Source organism: Columba livia, chromosome 3, assembly GCF_036013475.1.
Source record: "Columba livia isolate bColLiv1 breed racing homer chromosome 3, bColLiv1.pat.W.v2, whole genome shotgun sequence".
Classification (NCBI taxonomy): domain Eukaryota; kingdom Metazoa; phylum Chordata; class Aves; order Columbiformes; family Columbidae; genus Columba; species Columba livia.
In genome coordinates, this window is record NC_088604.1 from 2,881,321 (window position 1) to 2,905,124 (window position 23,804).

General features: G+C 42.0%; 1 protein-coding gene across 5 annotated transcripts in view; it reads left to right on the forward strand.

Annotated features, from left to right (window-relative positions):
- MSRA (methionine sulfoxide reductase A) overlaps positions 1–23,804 on the forward strand; it is a 303,524-nt gene that overhangs the window by 30,449 nt on the left and 249,271 nt on the right. For 2 of the 5 annotated variants that reach the window (XM_065055612.1, XM_065055611.1), the window contains exon 2: positions 19,609–19,693. The exons of the other annotated variants lie outside the window; for them this stretch is intronic. In XM_065055612.1, coding sequence (XP_064911684.1) covers positions 19,687–19,693 — 7 coding nt within the window. In that variant the 5' untranslated portion in view covers positions 19,609–19,686. The remainder of the gene's footprint in view (positions 1–19,608; positions 19,694–23,804) is intronic. 5 annotated transcript variants of the gene reach the window in all.

A 23,804-nucleotide genomic window follows, 5' to 3' on the forward strand; every position in this document is an offset into this window, starting at 1 on the left:
GCCTACACGTGTTGACAAGTTGGCTCAGTGTAGAATTAGTTTTCTGGCTTAGTTTTTATGATTTGTGCTTGGCAAAATGGCCTTTACCATTCCTTATTTATTTATGGATCAGCATGGATGCAGTGGTCTCTACACTTCAAAATGGTCTGGAAGTTGAACCTGGCGTTGTGCAGGACCACCAGCTTGCTAAGTAGTGTTTGATACAGGGGATTTATCTACACAGTCACCAGAGATGACTATCAATTGTTTTCTTTATGAACAGCAAAAAAATAACAAGGAAAAAGTTTGACTGCATATAAGGAAAAAAATTCTTCATAGTGAGAGCGTGAAGCCCTATCCCTATAGATCTTGAAACCTTGGCTGCATGTAACCCCTAGCAGTCTGATTTAACTTTGAATTTGTTCTGCTTTAGCTTGGGATTTGTTCTGCTCTCAGCAGGTGTTTAAACTTCCAGGCAATATCTTTCTGTGATTGAAACTAGGAAGTGCTGGTTTTTATGTCCTGGGGGACTGATTGCTCCAAATTAACCAGTAACCTCAGTTTTAGGTGCACCACCTGAAGTTAGCGACATGTCTTCATGGCAGTCATCTCCATTCAAACCACACATCACCACTAAGGTTAGAGTAAATAATGTGGAGAACTTGGGAGTTCTGGTGGACACCAGGTTGACCATGAGCCAACAATGTGCCCTTGTGGCCAATGGTACCTGGGGTGCATGAGGAAAAGTTTGAGCAGCAGGTCAAGGGAGGTTGTCCCCTGGTGAGGGCCCATCTGGAGCTATGTGTCCAGTTCTGAGCTCCCCAGTTTAGGAAGGACAAGAAATTACTGGAGGGAGTCCATGGGAGGGACACAAAGATGCTGAGGGGTCTGGAGCATCTTTGTGATGAGGAGACTGAGAGAGCTGGGGCTGTTGAGCTGGAGAAGAGAAGCTGAGAGGGATGTGATCAATGGGATCAATATGTCAGGGTGGGTGTCAGAGGATGGACCAGACTCTGTTCAGTGGTGCCCAACGCCAGGGTGAGGGGCAACAGGCACAGACTGAAACACAGGAGGCTCCATGTGAACCTGAGCAGAAACTTGTTTGCTGGGAGGTGCCAGAGCCTGGCCCAGGCTGCCCAGAGCGGGTGTGGAGTCTCCTGCTCTGAGACATTCAAACCCCCTGGACCCACCTGTGTGATCTGCTCTGTGACCCTGCGTGAGCAGCTGGGTTGGACTGGGGGATCTCCAGAGGTCCCTTCAACCCCAACCAGCCTGGGACTCTGTGAGAATATTTACAAGTTTTTGAAATATGTGACAAAAAGGAGGTCAGCACATGCTTGGTTGACCCACCCCAGCATCACACCTGAAATACTTTTGTATGTCTAAAATAGGCTATGTCATCATAGTCAATAATATTATTTTCTGGTGTTGAGTCAGTCTGACTCCATCCACACTGTTAAACTCTTTCACAGAACACGGCAGCAACACTCATAACATCTTTCAGAAATATTCCTGTACTATCCGAGTAGAGAAATGCACCCATCACTCTACCGAGCCAGGGTCTTGCATCTAGTACACACACTCCATCCTGTTGAAATTTGCGTAAATTAGAATTTTCCGCCCTTTCGTGCTCGACTTTGCAATTTCTTGTTCGTCGTTTGTCTGGGAGGCAGTTTCTGCTTCTGTTCTGACAGCTGAGTGACCTTACATGCTAAGATATGCAATTTTTTGACACGCCATATGCAAGAATCTCTCTCGTGCTTGCCTGAGTTATGAGGTTATTACTGTTGAGTGGCATCGGCTCGTCTTTCTCACCCGGGAAGGCAGGATGCAGGTTTCACAGTGAAGTTCTGTGCACTGATTTGATAGTTTTTATAAATACATGTGGTAACAAATGTATTTTATAGGTGTATAAATGCGACAAATCACTGCACCCCACTATTGACTTTTGTTTGGGATCAGGCATGTTGAGGATTCACCACCCGATGGTGATGGTGAATTCTCACTGCCTGATCTCCAATCTCATTTTTGAGGGAAACCGTTGATCTTTACGTCTTGAAGTTCTCAATGCTGTAGCTTTTTGTATGAAATGGTAACAGGCCTGATCACCCAAGAAATTGGAATGTTTCAGTTCTTTGATTTAAGTGATCAGCGCCACTGACTTTCACAAAGGTCTTTGATTCTTGAGTGTTGTGTACAGAAGTACATACAATAAAGTTAACTCTCAGTTTGCCTAGGAAAAGAGTTTAATAATATTAAAAGGATCTTTATGAACAGTGTATATTGATCAACAGTGTTCTAAAATATTATATTGTTAACAATTATTTAATCATAGAATCATTTAGTTTGCAAAAGACCTATAAGATCATCAAGTCCAACCATTAGTCTGTCTTTGCCAAATCCCCCACTAACCCATGTCCCTGAGAACGTCATCTCTGCATCTTTTCAACCCCTCCAGGGATGGTGGCTTCACCACAGCCTGTTCCAATGCTTGAATAATTTGTAATGCGCATTTTTTTTACTCGGTCTAAATTTGGAGTGTATGGATAAACATATTGAACTATCAAACAGATTGTTTAGTAACGAATAAAATTAGAAGAAAAAACCACAGGTTGAGTTTTGATCACAGGAAATCTATTCAAAGATTTACAATGTAGAGCCAATTTACTTTTAGAAAAGAGCCATCCTCATGTGCCATTTGGTACATGCAGGTTAATAAATGTCATATACTACATATACTCAAGAGAGGTATTCCTTAAAAATGAAATATATTTCTGCACTGCCATCCCTAATTTCTTATTGTTTCATGCAAATGAAGTCAGGACAGAAGTGTATCTTAACTTCACTTAGAGCAACGTAAATGGTAGGATATATGATGCAAATAAATTGGCTCAAATATTCACCTAATGTAGCCCTCCTTCAATTTTCTTGCTGCCCTTATGAACTGTAGGTATTGTTCTTGCATTGCAGTTATCTTTGAAGAGGCAGGGTTGCCTGTGGCAGCCAAGGAAAAATCAGAAAGAAATTTAAATGATTAATTAATGTAATCTAGTGTCTGTTTTACCAAAGGCTTTCAGGGACTTATTTAGCTCGATTAATGAGAGAAATTCCAACAATGGGTTGGTTTCTGAAGAGTGTAAATGACAGAGCTGCTGGAGGGAAAATGATCTTACACCTCTTTATATTAATCCACCCACTGAATTAGTTCTAAGGAAACATATTCTTTTAAAGCTTTTATTGCTTATTTATTTATTATTTAGTATTTGTGGAAATCAATCTAGTACCCAATTTCTTTGAAGTGATTAAGGACAGAGGGCGTAAATCTTAAATATAGCAAAAAGTGTTTGAGTTCCCAAAAGTGACTGGGCAAAACTGTGGAAGAAAAGTCTGTTGGGGGTTGTTGAATAGAGGAACCACCTTTGGACCAGGGGGTCCCTGGAGGCCGGGCAAATGTTCTCAGTATCAATATTGGCAAAATGTGCCTGCACTGCCAGGAGGGAGAGCAAGGGTCTGAACTGGGCTTGGGCTCAACCCGGTGTAGAATCACAGAATCCCAGGCTGGTTGTGGTTGAAGGGACCTCTGGAGATCATCCAGTCCAACCCAGCTGCTCACGCAGGGTCACAGAGCAGATCACACAGGTGGGTCCAGGGGGTTTGAATGTCTCAGAGCAGGAGACTCCACACCCGCTCTGGGCAGCCTGGGCCAGGCTCTGGTGAATGTTTGGACTCTGATCTTGAGGGTCTCTTCCAACCAAAACGATTCTGTGATTCTGTCAATGAGAAGATACGGCTTTCAGGGTGAATCTGACATGAATGTAGTAAGAGGGATTGAGACCTGGAATTTCATGAAGACTCATTGCAAGGTCATGAGCTGCAAAGGAAACTCCCCAAAAGAAGGCAACCAGCGAACGGCCTCCTCATTAGCACTGATTCCAACAGAAGTTGGCAGGGCAGTGAACCCTCCATGGATCTCCATGTCTGCAGGATCCCCACGTTCTCACTGCATCACACCCAGTGTGCTGGAAACAGAACTAACACACCAAATAATTTGTATAATCATTACAAGCAGCAAGGTTTTATTTTTTATCTTCCATTATACATAGCTTCACCAAATTAGAGCATGTGATATGCCCACATTTTTAATATCAAGAGGATTCGATAAAGGTGAAGAGAAAATAACCTTACTCTTCAAATGCTTGCATAAAATATTACATTTGAATACAAAGCAACTGCTTCCATGGACCATAAACCAGCCCCAGTGCACCAAGGAGGTTCGTTATTCAGTCCGAGAATGCTCATGCACAGCTCACAAATAGAAGCGCAAATGGCATCCCCTATGGCTTTTGTTTCAGTCAATCCTCTGGCACTAAAAGGTCTATTGCTTCATTAACTGTAAATACGCCTTGGTTTATCCTTGTTGGCAAACCAGCCCAGCTTATCCCTTATGCTGTGAAGTGCACACTGTGCCTCGATAAGATTATATAGAAGATGCGACAATTAAAATGATTCTATGATACTGTGAAGTAGCTTCATCTTATCCATAAATGGCAAAATGTTCTTTCATCACCTTTCTGTAGCTTGTATTTAAAATAACCATGGTCCTCTTGGTATATATCATCTACCAAGACAGCAAAAGATGCGCTGCTTTACCTATGGATGTGTATCTGTCAGTGCTAATTCTGTTATTGCTTATTCTCACACTAGTGCCTCTAGTTCAGTCATTCACTGAAGAAGCTTGTGATTTATTGGCAAGAGAAATGTCTACGTTGTGTCCAAAAACTGGTAGAGTGAAGCCCACGGCTTTGTTGGTATTGAAATGAGTCTTAGGACTTTGCCTCCTGACAGAATTAGTTTTGGGAGCAGCACAGATGCCGTAATGCAGAGTTATGTTCACATTTGCAAGGTAGTTGTGTAGTTGCTGGTTATATTACCCCATTCTGGGGGGTGATTGTCCCTGTGCTGGGCACTGGGGAGGCCAAACCTCCAATCCTGGGGACAGTTCTGGGCCCCTCACACCAAGAAAGGCCTTGAGGTGCTGGAGCGAGTGGAGAGAGGGAACGGAGCTGGTGAGGGGCTGGAGCACAAGTGTGATGGAGCGGCTGAGGGACCTGGGGGGTTCAGCTGGAGAACAGGAGCTGAGGGGAGACCTTCTGATCTCTGAACTGCCTGAAAGGAGCTTGGAGCCAGGGGGGTCGGGCTCTGCTCCCCAGGAACAAGCGCCAGGAGCAGAGGAAACGGCCTCAAGTTGCACCAGGGGAGGTTGAGGTTGAATGTGGGAACAATTTCTTCCCCAAAGGGCTGTGGGGCATTGGAACAGGCTGCCCAGGGCAGTGCTGGAGTCACCAGCCCTGGAGGGTTGCACAGACGGACATGAGGTTCTCAGGACATGGGGAAGAGGCAGACTTGGCCGTGTGTAGTTAACAGCTGGACTCAATGATCTTGAAGGTCTTTTCCAATCAAAGTGATTCTATGATTTTCCACTGGCTTTCACATAATTTGTCCGAGCTAGAACATGGTGAAGACCGCGTTCAATTGCTGTGAGCATCATGCATCCTCAAAATGTGTCTGAGAGGGAACTCTACTAGATTGCTCATGTGTCACCAATTTGAGTAAAGATAAAGCATTAAAATAGTTAAACAGTAAAAGCAGAATAATAAGCTGTTGGCATTTGAGCTTCTTAAAGGTTCTCAGACCCTTGTCTACCTAGAACCCTCCCCAAAGAGATGGTGCAGTCTAAAGTGATATTAGTAGCTGAGCTGAATACATCGCATGCCCCCATGTTTGGGAGCTCTACCTTTCAGAAAGGATGGGTCAAACAAGCGTGAGGTATTGATGGGAGGCAAAGTCCGTGCTCTAAGAGCTTCAAGTGACACTTCAAATAAAGTAGATAGTGGTACCGACCACGTCATCACCGGGACTGGTCACCTCTGAAGGTCTTTGGAGACAGATGCGGTCGACTTCATTTAAACGTCTGTCTGTCCTTCTTGACTTCTGGAGGATGTGTGAGGGCTTCCACATGACAAATATACCTATTGGCTTCCTGCTGAGGCTGAGAAAATAAGTTAAAATTACCTGAATTGTTTTGGGCTTGTGTTGTACATTGTGTTATTCTCTCTCTTTTCCACTCTGAGCAGCAAGAAACATTGAACATTGAACAGCCGCAGAAACAGGCTTTTCAGAAATAGTGGCTTTTTCAGTACGTTAGCAATATTGTAGTTTTAATACTGAAGCTGCACACAGAATTTCAATACAGCTATTCACAATTCTACAGCTTAAAGTTTTTCTGTGCATTTATATTGAAGAAGCTAAAACACTTTTCGCTGCTGCCTATTTGAAAATTTTCTTACATCTTATTTTCATGATATAAACTTGTTGGCCCAATGTCTGATGGTTTAACACAAGGATCATCTGACTCAGTCCTCCTCCAATGGGCAGAAGCAGCTGCTTTATTTGATATAAACCTTCCACCCATTTTTATTATCTCTTTTATTACATCTTTGTATGGTAAATATGCTGGACCTGTTTCTTATATATTGCTGAGCCGTATATCACACACCATTGAAGTACTTACCAACCCTTGAAGACATTGTGTTGGAATTTGACTGATTTAAAAGATTTTTGGCTTACATTATTTTTAAGGTACAAGTTGTTTTGATCGTTCTTTAATAAAACAAACTTAATATAACGTCCTTCATCATCATTGATAGTTTGGGATTGTGGTCTCCTAGCAACAAGACAATTTGGGAAAAGAAATTAAGTATAGAGACATCTTCATAGTTTGTCATAATGGCACAACTTTTGGAGACAATAATATGTATTCCAAATACTCAGTGTTTTAAAATAATTAAACACAAGCACAACCTGAGAATTTTTTCCTAAACCAATGGATGGCTATTGGTGTCTTCTTTTCTAATAGCACTTTCTACCTGTTTAAAAAAATACTTCTAAATGTCCTTTTATACGGATGACTTAAAATGTCTTTGTATTCCTGATTTCTGACTCGCTGTCGAAATGGGTTTTGTAATTCATTGGATTAATTTCTACTATTTCATTACTCTGTTAGGATTTTAGGTTGGGCCTAATCCCCCTGATTTGTTATTACTCTGTCTCTTGTGAGTATGTGATCCCTGCATCGTGGATGCTTGGAAGTATTAGTATGAAGACTAAGTTAAACTTGCATTTAAAAGCAACTACTATTTTAAACCAAGCAGAAGCAGCACATAAGAACACATAAGCTTTTCATTTGATGTCTGTCGTTACTGCAAGCTTTTGGTATATGAAGATAGTTAAAAAGTTGCCGTCGATGAATTTGGATGCTCAGTTTCTTACCATTTAATGTCATGCTTCGTTCGAGTGGCTTTTTGCTCTTGTTTTTTTCATTTAAATAAAGACACAGAGCCGAATTCTAGATTCAGAGAGCAATTTCTTTAATTAATGGAATGCCGCTTAGTCCTTATTTACACTGTATGCACTGATTTTCTCCATACCACCAAAAAGGTGTTTTAGGTGAAGGTAGCAAGTTAAAACTGAGACAAGCCGAGTGAGAATCTCTTCCTTCTGCCTATTGGGGCAGCTGAGAAATCTTTCTACCCTTTCTAAGACGCTGTCTTGAACCATGAGAGACATTTCAAAGAGCTTTCCCCTTCTCACAGGGGTATTGGCGTAATCATCTTGGCTGGAACGAGTTCCTTTGGCATGCTAATGAATTCTGAATCCAGGAGGTTCTTTCTACAAAGTTGCTTTACATCAGATTTAATGCTGGGAAAAGCACACCAGAAAATTTAACCCACTAAACGTGTGCCATCGTAATTTATGCTGCAATGTGAACATGTGATATGTGTGACATGAAGACAGGATCCACTACGATAACCAGTTATACAGCGTGAAGAGGAACAGGTTAAGATGTAACCTTGTTCTATGAATATTTGGCATGAGCAAAGCCCTGGGATAAAACCGTTGTAGGTCTGCGTTAATTACTGCGTAATTATCCAAGAAGAGAAAAAAAAAAAGGATTTTTAAGAGAAGGGATATTTGATATCTGTAGATTTAATTTATTTTTAATTAAATATTAGGGTTTTCCGTAGTGTCTACTCTTTTCCTGACTTTCATTATTTTTACAGTTCTCCTTTTTAATGGGTGAGCTTGCGGTATCTCGAATCCCTGGTAAAAATGTAAGCACAGAGTGACTTGAAAACAGCTCTTAGAGGAGAACTAGGGCCTGACAGAGCCAATTAAAATTACAGAACCCCAGGCTGGTTGGGGTTGAAGGGACCTCTGGGGATCCCCCAGTCCAACCCAGCTGCTCACGCAGGGTCACAGAGCAGATCACACAGGTGGGTCCAGGCGGGTTTGAATGTCTCAGAGCAGGAGACTCCACACCCGCTCTGGGCAGCCTGGGCCAGGCTCTGGCACCTCCCAGCAAACAAGTTTCTGCTCATGTTCACATGGAGCCTCCTGTGTTTCAGTCTGTGCCCGTTGCCCCTCACCCTGGCGTTGGGCACCACTGAACAGAGTCTGGTCCATCCTCTGACACCCACCCTGACATATTGATCCATTGCCACATCCCTCTCAGCTTTTTCCTTCAAAGTCTTCTCAGTCTTCAGCCAGCAAAAGAACTGCAGGATAAATCAACAGTTTTGAGGAATATCTTAGCCAAATTATTCCTCTAATAAGCTCCAGAGCTCAGTGAGAGAACGTCACCATTTCCCTGCTAAGAGGAACAGAGGCTCGGATGGTCACATCTATTTTCCACTCCCCCACAGTAGTGATTCAAACCAGCTTTCTGTAAGCAAACCTCTTAGTGGGTTTTTTATTAAAAAGCTTTTTTCCGCTCTTTTTCCTGCAGTTGAACATATATAAAAGATGAAGATATGAGGATAGTGGATTGTATATTATCTTCTGTGTCATTATATCAGATCTGTCCATCAGAGTTCTTCTTTCCCTCTCTCTTGTCACAGTTCATTATAAGGACCTGTTCTTTTATGACTAAACGATAGACTAATATTAATCCTTACCAAATGTAAGAAAAAGAAGATACGATAGCATGAATTTAATAAAAAAGCTTTTATTCACCAAGGCATTTTTCTGAGGATATAAAATGGGATAGCACATTTCAGACTCCATATGAATGGAAGCATATTTTCCTGAATGAGTTAAAATTCAGCCCACAGTTGTATGATTCATAAAGGCTAGATAGTCAAATCATAAAAATAAAAAACCCCTCAGATATTAAGATAAACATGATTCACATTGGAATCTATTTTATATTGCAAGTTATAGTTTAATTGTTATTCTATTAGGAAGGGACTGTGTGGGTCACCGAGTCCAACCCCACGCTCTCAGCAACACACTGGTCATTTCATGTATACAACATTGAAGTGATTTGCCTTACTACTGCCATTGGAGGGCCTGTCTAGAACTTGGTGTTTCTCCTTTTTGGAAACGCTTCTCGAATTTTGAAGTAATCTTCTTGTTGGCCACATTACACCAGGAACTGTGCCCGTACACTTGGATGGGCTCTTCAATGTAGGCAGTGTTCTCCATATTGAGAGTTGATTCTGGAATTCTGTGATACTAAGAACATTTTGGGCTTCTCCTTCTCTCTTATTTCTTCTTCATCTCCTGGCCAAGGGTGAAGAAAGAACTTGCAACCTGTAGCTCTGTGTTATAACTGAGCAAAACGTTGGTGATTGTGCCACGTGTCTTTCCCTTGTTCCCAGTTACTTCTGAATCATCTGGCTGGCTTTGAGCAAATTTGAAGGAAGGATGGAGCAACTTGAAGCAGAGAGAGATCAGTGGGTGCTCACACTGATGAAAAAGCAGGGAAATTCAGTTGTTCTGCTTTAGGGGTAGTTGGCAATTCAATCAATATGCGCTTGTGGCTGTCTAATCAGCAGAAGCATAGCCTCAAACGAGCCTCAGCATGCTTCTTCTAGAGGGAAAAATGAGTCAAATGATGTTTGGAGAGGAGCTCTGATGGGTGAGAAAGTGGAGCGAGCAAAGCTTACAACTTGACAGGAAATCAGACTTTGCTGGCTTCATTTCTCCACAACATATCCTGATTAAACATGGGCTTGTTCAGACTGGAGAAAAGAAGCTCTGGGGAGACCTTATTGCGGCCTTTCCGGACTTAAAAGGGGCCAAGAAGAAAGATGGGGACAGACTTTTGAGCAGGGCCTGTTGTGATAGGACAAGGGGCGATGGTTTTAAAGGAGGGAGATTCAGGCTGGATATAATGTAATTGTTGGCTCTGAAGGTGGTGAGAGCCTGGCCCAGGTTGGACAGAGAGGTGGTGGATGAACCATCCCTGGAGACATCCCAGGCCAGGCTGGACGGGGCTCTGAGCAACCTGAGCTGGTGCAGATGTCCCTGCTCATGGCAGGGGTGGCACCGGATGAGCTTTGAAAGTCCCTTCAACCCAAACTATTCTGTGATTCTATGGTAGAAAAGTCAACGTTTTCTCAAGTGTGTTTGCTTCATTCCAGCCTGTGTGAAATCAAACCAAACTTTCCACATTAAGACTTTACTACTACAACAATTAACTGTCATATGAAGGCATTCTCCTCTCTTCACCCTGTCCTTCAGCACCAACCTCCAAATTGCACCTTTTCCCCAAAGTCCATACACTGGAAAGAAATGAATTTAAAAAGTCCATGAAGGTGGAAGTAAAAATAGTTGATACGTCGCCAGTTCAGCATTATAATTCCAAGGCAATGTTTTCTGCTTGAATACTGTCTGCATTTGTTCTAACTTAGCTCAGCTTTTACATATTAATTTGACTATAGCTGGAAGTGTCACCCTGAATCCAAATATCTGTCTGGTTTTGAAGACACTGAGTTTGTATTTGCTTGTAACTTTAATCTCTCTAAAAGTACTGAAAGAATTATTATAACTTGGTAGCCTTTGTTTCTTTTGTTTAAAGATGTGTTGAATTCTTCTTAAAAAACTTTTCCAAAGAGATATTATCATTAGAATAACTGTATTAAACTCAACACGCATGAATAATTCATAATGCAATTTTGAAAAAAATTGCCACGCAGAACGACAATAATTAGTTTTATGTGATAGGAAAAGCATTATTTTCATATTTAGACAGGAAGTGAACATTTATTTAGATCCACTATTCATGGCATACTAAATTATGGCGTAAACTAGTGTTTGTAATTTAAAAAAATGACAAGTTAATTTGAAACCCATTCCTAAGATACAAACTTGGATGTTGCCACCTACCTGACAGAATTGATTACTTTATATATTTATGCATTTGCTGTGAAGTAGGTGGTTTTAAAATGTGACCGCACATTTAAAATTGGACTTGAGCCCACGATGTTGCCTTTTATGATTTGTTTTTTACGTATTATGAATGATATTTTGAGTAGTAATATCTATCATTTTCCGATGACTCAAAGACAATTCTCATTAATTGCCTCCAATCTTGTAGACAACTCTAAAGAAGTTATGGGATGGTTCGCTGGAGTCGTGGAATATGCCTCAAAATACCACTTTCCTCAAGCTGCCTAAATACTGTCGTACAACCCCAACCTACATTTTGGTAGGAGATGGACTGGTGGTCTTGAGTCAAGCTCTCTTCTTTTGTTTTACTGATATCTTGAAAAATCTACTCCCCTCTCAAACACAGAGTAAGGAACTGCTGAGTAAGTACTGAGAACGTCTGTTCTGCTCTAATCCCCGTATTTTATAGAATCCTGAACTTCTAGTTCTTTGCCAAATCAAATTAACATTTTATTTTCAACTTAATCAAAGCAAATAAGAAAAAACCCTATTGTTTTATTTCTTTGTGATTGACAAGGCTTCCAGCCTTGAGTAGGAAGAGGAGCGCAGATATTTTCACGTTGTCTGTTGAGCTCGGTTCTTGGTTTGCTGGACTTTGCCATGTGTTTGTCAAGAACCTCATGAAATGACACATACTATTACTCACATTTCAGATATTGAGTATCTGCCACATGATCCAATTAGTAGTTTATGGAGCCTGATTTTACATCCTGTGCTCAAAGAAGTTTTGGCAAGTTACTTTGATCTTCTTGGCAGCCCATGGGAACAAGCATTTTAATAAAAGGGTTTGAATAAGAAATAGATTTATTGATATATATAAAAGATATTAATTTTGAGAAAGCTGCTGGAATACTTTTCTGCACTGGTGACCATTAAGGGGTGCAATAAAAGTGGATAAAGCTGTTGGGAGAGCAGGAAGGTTTGGGGGTGACCTGGGGACCTGAGCAATTGTTGGGTGCTCTCAGCTGTACTTGTGAAGAATTTATTCAGTCTATTAGATACACGCAGTTACCACAATCAAATGAATAAAATCCTATTGACAAAACAGAGCTGAGGTCCTGCCAGAATAAAAATAACGACATAATTGTGTCTGTATCGTGATGCACACGGATGGCAGGGTTGCTGGAGTGGATGTGCACAGTCAGAATTGTGGCATTTCCAAACTTCTGATTTTGGATTTCTTAGGGACATGGTTTAGTCCTGGTGTTAGTTTAGGTTGTGGTTGGACTTGATGGTCCTGAGGGTCTCTTCCAACTGAAATGATTGTATGATTCTATGATTTTAACATGACTTGAATGAATTATTTGGATACAGTAATGCTGTAGGAAAGGGCTTGTTGAAATGCAGCCAGTGGATTTTTTATCCATCATTTCTATTGATTTGAACGGCAGTGAACATTGCGCCCAATGGTTTTAATATGAGCAGTGGGCTTCATCTTTTGGTGTTAAAATAGTACCGTATGGTGCTTAGACTCACAGAATCATTTTGGTTGGAAGACACCCTCAAGATCATTGAATCCAACCGTTAACCCACCCCAGCACTGCCCCATGTCCTGAGAACCTCATCTCTGTCTGTCCAACCCTCCAGGGCTGGTGACTCCAGCACTGCCCTGGGCAGCCTGTTCCAATGCCCCACAGCCCTTTGGGGAAGAAATTGTTCCCCACATCCAACCTCAACCTCCCCTGGCGCAACTTGAGGCCATTACTTACCTTGAAACCTTTTAAAAGTTTTCAATGGAGAGTCCAGCGCAGCTCTGCATTCATAGAATTCTTTCCCTGCTATGCTGAATTTAAGATCCTTTTCTATTGGTAGTTGTCAAAATGAATTAGCTGTGTTTTAATTACGCGGTTAATATATTGAGCAGTACCTGGGCATTTGGTATGGGAAGTAATACCAAACTGGGAGTACGGGCTGACCCAGCAGAGGCTGAGCTGTCATCCAGAGACCTGGCCAGGCTGGACTGGGCAGAGGAGAACCTGACGAAGTTCAACAAGGGCAAGTGCAGGGTCCTGCCCCTGGGGAGGAACAACCCCCGGCACCAGCACAGGTTGGGGTTGAGCTGCTGGAAAGCAGCTCTGCAGAGAAGGACCTGGGAGTTGTGGGGGACAACAGGGTGACCGTGAGTCACCAATGTGCCCTGTGGCCAAGAGGCCAATGGGACCTGGGGTGCATGAGGAAGAGTGTGAGCAGCAGGTCAGGGAGGTTGTTCCTCCCCCTCTGCTCTGCCCTGGGGAGGCCCCATCTGCAGTTGTGGGTCCAGTGCTGGGCTCTCCAGTTGAAGAAGGACAAGGAATTACTGGAGAGAGTCCAGCGGAGGGACACAAAGATGCTGAGGGGTCTGGAGCATCTTTGTGATGAGGAGACTGAGAGAGCTGGGGCTGTTGAGCTGGAGAAGAGAAGCTGAGAGGGATATGATCAATGGGATCAATATGTCAGGGTGGGTGTCAGAGGATGGACCAGACTCTGTTCAGTGGTGCCCAACGCCAGGGTGAGGGGCAACGGGCACACACTGAAACACAGGAGGCTCCATGTGAACATGAGCAGAAACTTGTTTGCTGGGAGGTGCCAGAGCCTGGCCCAGGCTGCCCAGAGCGGGTGTGGAATCTCCTGCTCTGAGACATTCAAACCCGCCTGGACCCACCTGTGTGATCTGCTCTGTGACCCTGCGTGAGCAGCTGGGTTGGACTGGGGGATCTCCAGAGGTGTCTTCCAACCCCAGCCAGCCTGGGACTCTGTGATTCAGTGAAGGCAGACGTGTGCTAGGTAAAGACTATTGCCGTGAGAGTGTCTAAATTGTTGCCAAGGTTTCTTTTTAGTGTATTTTTTCGTATTTCCACGATGATTTTGGAACCACCTCATTAGTGACCGGTGCTTAGTTTAAAACCCTGCAAAAGATTTTGTTCCATCAACCAAGAAGATCCACTCTTCTTTGCACGACGTGCTTTTCTCTAATGCGAAGAGGCTGTAAAATGTTAACAAATAATTTTTTTCTCCGTTCCATTAACGGCACCATCAGAATAATCCTCAGAGCAGCTTTGACACCTTTTCCAAGTTCATATTCCACGCAGAACAGGGCGTACTCATTTCATCAAAGCTGATATATGCAAACTTTTGTTGTGCTAATATAAGCTCCCTCAGGGCTCGCCATGGCACTCGCACCAATTTTAACATTCTGACTCCTGCGCTGCTGGATTTTGTGTATGTCACCTAAAAAGCAGCAAGAATTTTGTTTCTCTTCTGTTGTCATTGCTAGTTCTTTGTTCCTTCAAAGGCTTTTCGAGGCGTTTTGCCTCTGTTTTTGTGGATGCACTGATTGCTTTCCGTGATTTCAAGTCAGAAGGAGGTTTTCTCTGGCACTTTTTGAACTGACAGGTTCTTTTTGAGCTTTCAAAGGCGCCGCAAGATCCAGGCTTGTGTCGTTATCAACGCTGTCAGATTCTTTCCGCACTAACAAAAGAGCCATCCAAAGACTCTCGATAGCATGATGAGAATTTATTGTGGATGTGCAAAAACCCTGCTTAAGCTTCCTTCTCATCGCTCCTGCTCTACCAATATCGATGTGACAATAGCATTGTTATCAGTACTATATAAAAATCACATTGCCTATGCAAATCAAACCGCCATGTCTAGCATTGGGAAATGATGTAGTAGTATAAAAAATATATTTATTTAATATCAAATTTCTGTGCTATGGCTGTAGGGGCTGGTTTGAGGTTCTGCTGGGACATGTGTGGATGTTTTGTTCCTAATGCTGGAGGGACATGGGAGTAAAGGCTGAATTAGGATTCCTGCATGAAGGAAAAAATAAATGGATCAGCACTTCGTAGCAAAAAGAGCCAAAGAATACGGGGTTTGCAACACAGTGGAAAAGAATCAATACAAATACATCAAGCGGACCTGGACAGGCTGGAGAGTTGGGTGGGGAATAACCTGATGAAATTTAACAAGGGAAAGTGTAGAGTCCTGCATCTGGGCAGGAACAACCCCAGGTTTCAGTATAGGTTGGGAAATGACATATTAGAGAGCAGTGTAGGGGAAAGGGACCTGGGGGTCCTGTGAACAACAGGGTGACCATGAGCCAGCACTGGGCCCTTGTGGCCAGGAAGGCCAATGGTACCTGGGGTGGGTTAGAAGGGGGGGTGGGTCGTAGATCGAGAGAGGTTCTCCTTCCCCTCTAATCCGCCCTGGTGAGACCACATCTGGAATATTGTGTCCAGTTCTGGGCCCCTCAGTTCCAGAAGGACAGGGAACTGCTGGAGATGGTCCAGCGTAGGGCAACAAAGATGATTAAGGGAGTGAAGCACCTCCATTATGAAGAAAGGCTGAGGGAGCTGGGTCTCTTTAGTTTGGAGAAGAGGAGACTGAGGGGTGACCTTATTAATGTTTGTAAATATATAAAGGGTGAGTGTCAGGAGGATGGAGCCAGGCTCTTCTCAGTGGCAAACAATGATAGGACAAGGGGTAATGGGATCAAGCTGGAACACAAGAGGTTCCACTTAAATTTGAGAAAAAACTTATTCTCAGTGAGGGTGGCAGAGCCTGGCCCAGGCTGCCCAGGGAGGTTGTGGAGTCTCCTTCTCTGGAGACATTGAAAACCCACCTGGACATGTTCCTGTGCGACCTCACCTGGGCGTTCCTGCTCCAGCGGGGGGATTGGACTAGATGATCTTTTGAGGTCCCTTCCAATCCCAAACATGCTGTGATACTGCTGTGCTGTGATACTGTGAAAGCAGCATAGGGCAAAGGGACCTGGGGGGTCTTGGGGACAGCAGGGTGACCATGAGCCAGCACTGGGCCCTTGTGGCCAGGAAGGCCAATGGTACCTGGGGTGGGTTAGAAGGGGGTGGTCAGTAGGTCAGAGAGGTTCTCCTGCCCCTCTGCTCTGCCCTGGGGAGACCACACCTGGAATATTGTGTCCAATTGTGGCCCCTCAGTTCCAGCAGGACAGGGAACTGCTGCAGAGAGTCCAGCGCAGCCACCAAGATGCTGAAGGGAGTGGAGCATCTCCCGTGTGAGGAAAGGCTGAGGGAGCTGGGGCTCTGGAGCTGGACAAGAGGAGACTGAGGGGTGACTCATTCATGGGGATGAGTGTCAGGAGGATGGAGCCAGGCTCTTCTCGGTGACAAGCAATGATAGGACAAGGGGTAATGGGTTCCAACTGGAACACAAGAGGTTCCACTTAAATTTGAGAAGAAACTTCTTCTCAGTGCAGGTGACAGAACACTGGCCCAGGCTGCCCAGGGAGGTTGTGGAGTCTCCTTCTCTGCAGACATTCCAACCCGCCTGGACACCTTCCTGTGTAACCTCATCTGGGTGTTCCTGCTCCATGGGGGGATTGCACTGGATGAGCTTTGCAGGGCCCTTCCAACCCCTGACATTCTGGGATCCTATGAAAACCTTCCCCCCCAATTAATGGGAAACCCATGATATTTTGACACAACAAAGTGCTAAGTTTGTTCTCTAAGAAAAAGCGTGAGCGTACACTGTTATAAATGACATTGCGGGTGTTGAGTGTGAGAGCAAAAGCCTGTGAACTTGGATAAGCGCTGTGTTAAAAAAGGACATTTTCAGATAACCCGAATGTTTAGAAGATGGCAAGTTCAGCGTGACTTGGTGGTTTTAGCTCGTAATAAGGTAGTAATCCTGCCTTGGGTCCATGTTACGGCTTAAAATAAATCTGCGTGTAAACTCCAGGAGCAAGGATCTGATTTGACTCTTCCTTTTATCAGTTGTGAGCTTTTGACAGCCCTAAAGCTGAGCTTAAATGTAGCAGCAAGATACTCTGTCATATGAGAAGATTTAATGTTAGCAGAATGAAGATTAACTTGTTCCTCCTGCTAAAAATAGATTGATACTTACAGTTCACTTTCTTAAAAATACATATACACTTTCTATTGCAAGGGCTTTTATGGTTCATCCCTGGGTTACTGAGCAAATCATTCTCTACATTTGACCAAGTGTAGTTATAAATATTAAATTTCATGGAGAAATATGATGTGTATTAATTTTCTGTTTCATTGGCATGTTCTGTTTGCTTTGCCCAAGTAACTACTGAGAGCAAAATGATTATATTTTAAAGATATAAAAAACACTGTTGTTCCATATCGGTGGTAAATATTCACTCAGCTGTATTTATGACATTATTTATACGTTGTTTATGTAAAAATTCCTTTTAGAAAAAAAAATAGTCTCCTTTCACGGTATTTAACATTTGTTCTCATCTGCTGTGTCGTGCATTTAAATGTTGATTTTTCTGGAAAGTGTTTTCAAATTGATTCCCACTTCAACAAGTCAAGGCCAATTGTTCATTAGAATTCTGATGGGAACAGGATGGGACCAGCATATCTTTGATTCTTTTTAGGATGATGATTGACATTTGAAACCAGTTGGAGGTTTAAAAGAAGGCAACTTTGAGGACTAAAATTGAGTTAATTGCAATAGGTAAATGAATTTGACAAAACGAGCACCCGTGCAGTCGCCATGGGGGGATTTTTAGCACACACATTTTAAGTTCTGTCCCAGACAAGAGGCACAAATTAATATGTGCTGATGTTACTTTTATAAAACTAAATATTAAACTTGGATATCAAGGTAATGATTTAGGAACAAATACTCGCGCTGTAGATTGTTATCACTTCATTGCTTTCTGCAGTGTTTATTTTCACTTTGCTGTGTTTTAATGTCATCTTATGAATAACTTGAGTTAGATTTATATTGGAGTAAAGCATTAAAATGCGATTTGCAGGGGGTTTATTCACAGCAGAAATCAATAAGGAACATAGTCTCATTTGCCTTTCTGTATCATTGCCTGCAACCACTACACAATTCCAAACTAGAGGAAAAATATAGTCAGCTTAAGCAGGGAAAATGGCATTAAAGGGTGAAAAAAGAGGCAGAACTTGCAAATATACTTATTCTGCTTAGCTGTCTAAGACTTTTCTATCACTTTCCATTCTTGCATGAGTTATTTATTACGTGAAAAACAAGCGTCTACTCGGAAAATATGATTTTAGAAATAATACATCAGTGTTAGCACAGTATCCCAATGTGCTGTATGCGGCGTGTGTACCTATACGAGGAGAAATGGTTCCTGTCCCAAATCAGATCTGCTAAGACAAGCAGAAATATGGGAATGGAAAGAGAGAACAAATAGGTGCATATAGGCTGTGCTCATGGTAGTAAATTCAATAGTGCTGCGTTGTGGAGTTGAGAGCTGAAATTCATATTCAGTATATTCTTCATGTATTCTCTATACTCTTAAGGATCTTGGTCCCACCTAAATAGCATTTTTATTAGACATTCCCTGGACGTATTTTGGCACATTTGGATACAGCCTTCTTGGTTTGGAAGAGGAGAGAGGTTAATGCGGATGCGGCCAGGTTGGCGTCACACCGGAGGATGGACCGTGGTGTTCTGAGCTTTGCTTTGGTACACCCAAGGTGAAGAGCTGAAGTCGTCACCACCACCCCTTAGTCCTACACATTTACCCAATCCTTAAAGTGATCTTGAACTGCTAATTGTTTCTCAAGTCTTCTTCATGGAAAGGGTTGTCAGGCAATGGAACAAGCTGCCCAGGGCGGTGGTGGAGCACCTCCTCAAGCAGGACCACCCAGAGCAGGTTGCCCAGGTCTGTGTCCACATGGGCTTTGACGATCTCCAAGGATGGAGATCACATGGATGGAGATTCAAAGGAGCTTGTATCATGGAGGATGTTGGTCTCTTCTCCCAAGTAGCAAGTGATAGGATGAGAAGAAATGGCTTCAGGTTGCACCAGGGAAACACTTCTTCATGGAAAGGGCTGTTGGGCATTGGAACAGGCTGCCCAGGGCAGTGCTGGAGTCTCCATCCCTGGAGGGGTTGAACAGATGGAGATGAGGTTCTTAGGGACATGGGGTAGTGCCAGTGTTGGGTTAATGGTTGGACTTGATGATCTCAAAGGTCTTTTCCAACTAAAATGATTCTATGAAAAATTGATTTTGTGATGTAATTTGGAGAAACAAGGGAGTATTGGGATGCTCTGAGCTCAAAATTCAGCTTAAAATAAAAAACTAATATGGGAAAATAGCCAGAAAGTCATTGGGAAATTCACATTGTTGGTGCATCGATTGCAGTAACACTATTATAGCAGCAGCTGGTTGGAGAGTTTCAGAAAGAGATACTATTTATTTGAAAGTATTAAATAATACAAAAATAACTTGACATAGTAGGATCTAAGAGAAGAATGCAGTGACTCTTAACTACGGTCAGCTGTGCTTTGTGTGGAAGGGGAAAGTCCAACGTGTGAATCCCGGAGACTCTTATGAACGGACATAACATGGCTTTGCTTTACAATTTTAGCTGTAAAGACAGAAAGAAAATCTCGCAGGAGTTCTTCAGAGAAAAAGCAGCAAAACTTCTATGTGGAGATGAAAATGGATGGAGGGTGAGTTCCCACTGACTTTGGAGACCTAGACCTGAAAAGAGCAAAATTATAGTTTTATATATATATGTCTGTGTGCGTATATATATCAAATACTTAACCTGTGTAAATCATGGTCTTCATACTTAGATTTTGCCATGGTGGTGGGAAGGGGCAGATGGTGGGAACCTTCAACTGATGTGACCAGCGTAACCGCATTTAAATTAGTGGCGCTACACTGATTTATATCAATTAATTACTAGCTTAGAAGCTTATTACTGTGAAACAGTTACCTGATTACCCCGATTCCATCTACTAAACCCGCAAACAGGTCAGTTCTTGAGCAAGCCCTGTGGAGTGTGGACTTTCAGAGATAGTTTTGGTTAATGACGGTGATTAAAACATAAAATCATGTCCTCTAATGTGGTTTCAGTAGAGAAGTAGAGACGATAGACATGCTGTGAAATTCTCTTTCTATCACCACTGCTCTGGCAAGGAAAGACCATTTAACAATATACCCCCCAAAAAAGTCCTCTATGTAGACAGTGAGACCCATATCATTATTATTATTATTATTATTAATAATAATAATAATGATAATACTGATAGAGACCATGGATAAACAAATTTCTTCTCACCACAGACTCAAAGATTCTTGCCATTTTCCTTTTGATATGAGGATCTTCGCTAATGAAAAAAAAATAGCACATAATTATGATTCCTTGAGCTTTGCCAAGCCCAGTTTTCTTTCTATCTATCTATCTATCTATCTATCTATCTATCTATCTATCTATCCATCTATCTATCTATCTATCTATTCATCTATCTCTCATGTGAAGAAAACCCAGTTGCCATTGCCAGGTAACTTTCACATAGTCATAAAAATAAAGTACATTTTATAATTCTCACAGATCACTTTAACCAACATAAATAATTTTGCTTACTTCTGTGCTCATATTTATCTGAATTAATTCCTGAGTTCACACTGTTCACTGAAGTTATGATATTAGGAAGGAGAAATAGAAGATAGTTTCCTGCTAAACTATAAAGTGTAGTCTCTGTTGATCAAATTCTTGCGTAAAATATTTTAGTTCCCAAAATAGCCCTACTGAAGATTACCTAAATATATACGTTCTGGGTTTTTGACGGTATTTGTTCCGTATTAATAGTGCTCCTGCACAGAAATGTTAAGAGCATTTCATGCTCAGATCCTGGTGCTGGTTTTCAGAATGAGATACAACAAATATCTCCTTCCAAAGCTTTTGTCTTTCTTTTATTCATACCTATTCAGCTATAATAATAGCCGGACAAATTCAATTTTCAAGCCTTCCCATCTTAACAGGCTGAAAGTTGTTTTGCTGCTATTTAAGTTATTTGGTGCCAGCTCATCGTCAAAATTCTGTAAAACTGCTATTTTTGCTCTTTACCGTCATTCTTCTCTGCCGAATTCTGTGATTCTAGTCATACCTTCATGGTTCAGCATCAGATCCCTTTGTGCGTCTTAAAGCTTCTTGGATTTAAACCGAGCCCAGGAACAGCTCCTGGAGGCTGATGCGCAGTCTGGGGGAGCAGGTCTGCTCTTTATTTATCTTATTGAAGAGCTGAGATGTGATGATTCAACTCTCCAGTTATTTAAACTTCATTAATGCAAACTCTCCATCTTCAAGAACTCCCGTTGCGTCATCACTGTCGGTTTGTGGTTCAGGGACTTGGGATGGATTAAGATCTGCTTGAAAGGCGGATGAATTCAGATCGAAAACAGGAAATTCTGACGACCCTTTCATGTCTCACTTTCTCCATTGTCACTGAGGTTCAGCTGGGTTTCCAGGGTCTTCCTGCACCTCTTGGTTTGTTATCTGGAAGATGGTGTTTGTCCTTTGCCTTGATACGACCACGTCTAGTCTTGGCCTGGGAAAAGCAAAACCTTTCTCAGTTCTGGTTTTAATAGTATCGCGTTGTTTTCTGAGTGTAAAAAGCTCAAGAGGCTTTTCAGTGGTTTATGGAGGGACCGATTTCTCCCACATCTTTTCAAAGAATAACTCTAGGTGTCTTTGTTTGAACGAACAGTCATTAAAATGTGAGGGACGAGTGCTGTCCCTGGCCTAGTGGAAATGGAGTCCTAGGACTATGCTGGATAGAAGAGACCTCCTGAGGTCTGCAATTCAACATCAATGGGTTGCTCAGGGCGTTGACTGTTGGAGAACTGTCTTTCCGAGACCTACTGCAGCATTTCATAGAACCATAGAATGTCCTGAGTTGGAAGTGACCCACAAGGGTCATCAAGTCCAACAGCATTTGACCAGGTCTATGAAAAAATAAATATTCTTTCTTATTTTGAAGTTGGAACCTCCCGTGTTTCAACTTCTGTCTGTTGCCTCATGTTATTTTTATTTATAACGGTGAGAAGAGTCTGGTTTTGTCTTCCCTACGGCCTCCAGTTGGGTAAACAGCAACAAGATTGACTCTCACCCTTCTCCTCTTAGTGTCATGTGAACGCAATTCTTTCAGCATCACCTTGTGTCATGCGTTCCAGTCCCCTAAGCATTTTGGTACTCTAGGTATGACCCTGTCTATCTATCTGTCTGTCTATCTTATCTATCTGTCTACCTATCTATTTATCTGTCTATCTGTAGATCTATATGTATCTCTCTCTCTTATTTGTCTGTCTGTCTACCTATCTGTTTATCTATCTATATCTCTCTCTCTCTTATTTGTCTGTCTGTCTGTCTATCTATTTATCTAATTATCTGTCTATCTATAGATCTATCTATCTATCTCTCTCTCCTATCTATCTATCTATCTATCTATCTATCTATCTATCTATCTGTCTGTCTGTCTGTCTGTCTGTCTGTCTGTCTGTCTGTCTCTCCTATCTCTCCTATCTCTCCTATCTCTCCTATCTCTCCTGTCTGTCTGCCTATCTACCTGTCTGTCTGTCTGTCTATCTATCTCTCTACCTACCTACCTACCTATATTTTGGTAGCCCTGTGTATACAATCATTATAGCAAACAGCTGATTCCCTAAAGCACAAGGGAACAGGCAACTTCTTTGGGCAGTTCTGTAATAACAACTTCAAATTCAAACTGTACATGGGCTACATAGGTGGAATCACTTATATATTTTTTTAAGTCGAAGGGTCATCCTTGACGCAATTTGAAAGAGATTAATGTATAATTTGTAATTCTAAGTGCTATTTTCCTCTTTTGCAGTGCACATCTTGCTTGGTTACAGTGTCTGTCTCCATAAGCAATGCATACAAAGAGGATGACTGCAGTCCTATATTTTACAAATGCAAAATATCTAAAATTAATATTTGCTTTTGGAAACTGAAGTTATGGAAATACCATAAAATAAACATAGAGCAAATGAAAAGAGAAAAAAATATAAAATATATAGGAATGTGTATAAACTGCCAGGACCTGGAATGAGCTTTCAGATGTTAAATACCATACTGTCTTATTGCTTTTATTCTTTTACCTTGGTTATTAGCAGAACAAACGATGACAGAATTTAAAGGATGAGCCGTGAGGTTCAGGAGATTGAAAGTAATACTTGCAAGTCTTAAAGATGAAGGGAGCAGAAAGCCAAGTGGCTTCCAAAAAGGGCCATTTCATGGGGCGATTTATCTGCTATGGCATTGCCATTTGTTGTATCATTTCCATCTTGTTGCTATGGGAACCAATTTTACTGTTGCAGCGATTGTTAATCAGGATTTGTAGTTACACCATTTTTACCACCAGGCCTTATATCCTCACAGATTAAATCACGGTTCTCATTGACAGCGGCGTACATCAAACGTTATTGCCAGAAATAAAACCTGACCAACCTTCCTGGCATTTTTCTCACCGTTACCAGAATCGGAGAGCGGGAGCTTAAGTGAACTTTTACAGGAACTCAAGGATTGTCCTCCAGTTACATTTGTCATGCTCATACAATTCCAGGAAAAATTAAATAAAACAAGCTTCTGCCTTATGGTAAAATAAAGCTCAAGGTCATAGAAATGTAAGAACTTTTCTCCCTACGTTATGAAAAGGGAGATATTTGTATTTATGGGTGGAGGATTCAACACTCAAAAGTTTCGGTATCTTGTCAGGGTAAATATTCAGTATCTTTTCAACCTTCCCTCTGGTTTTA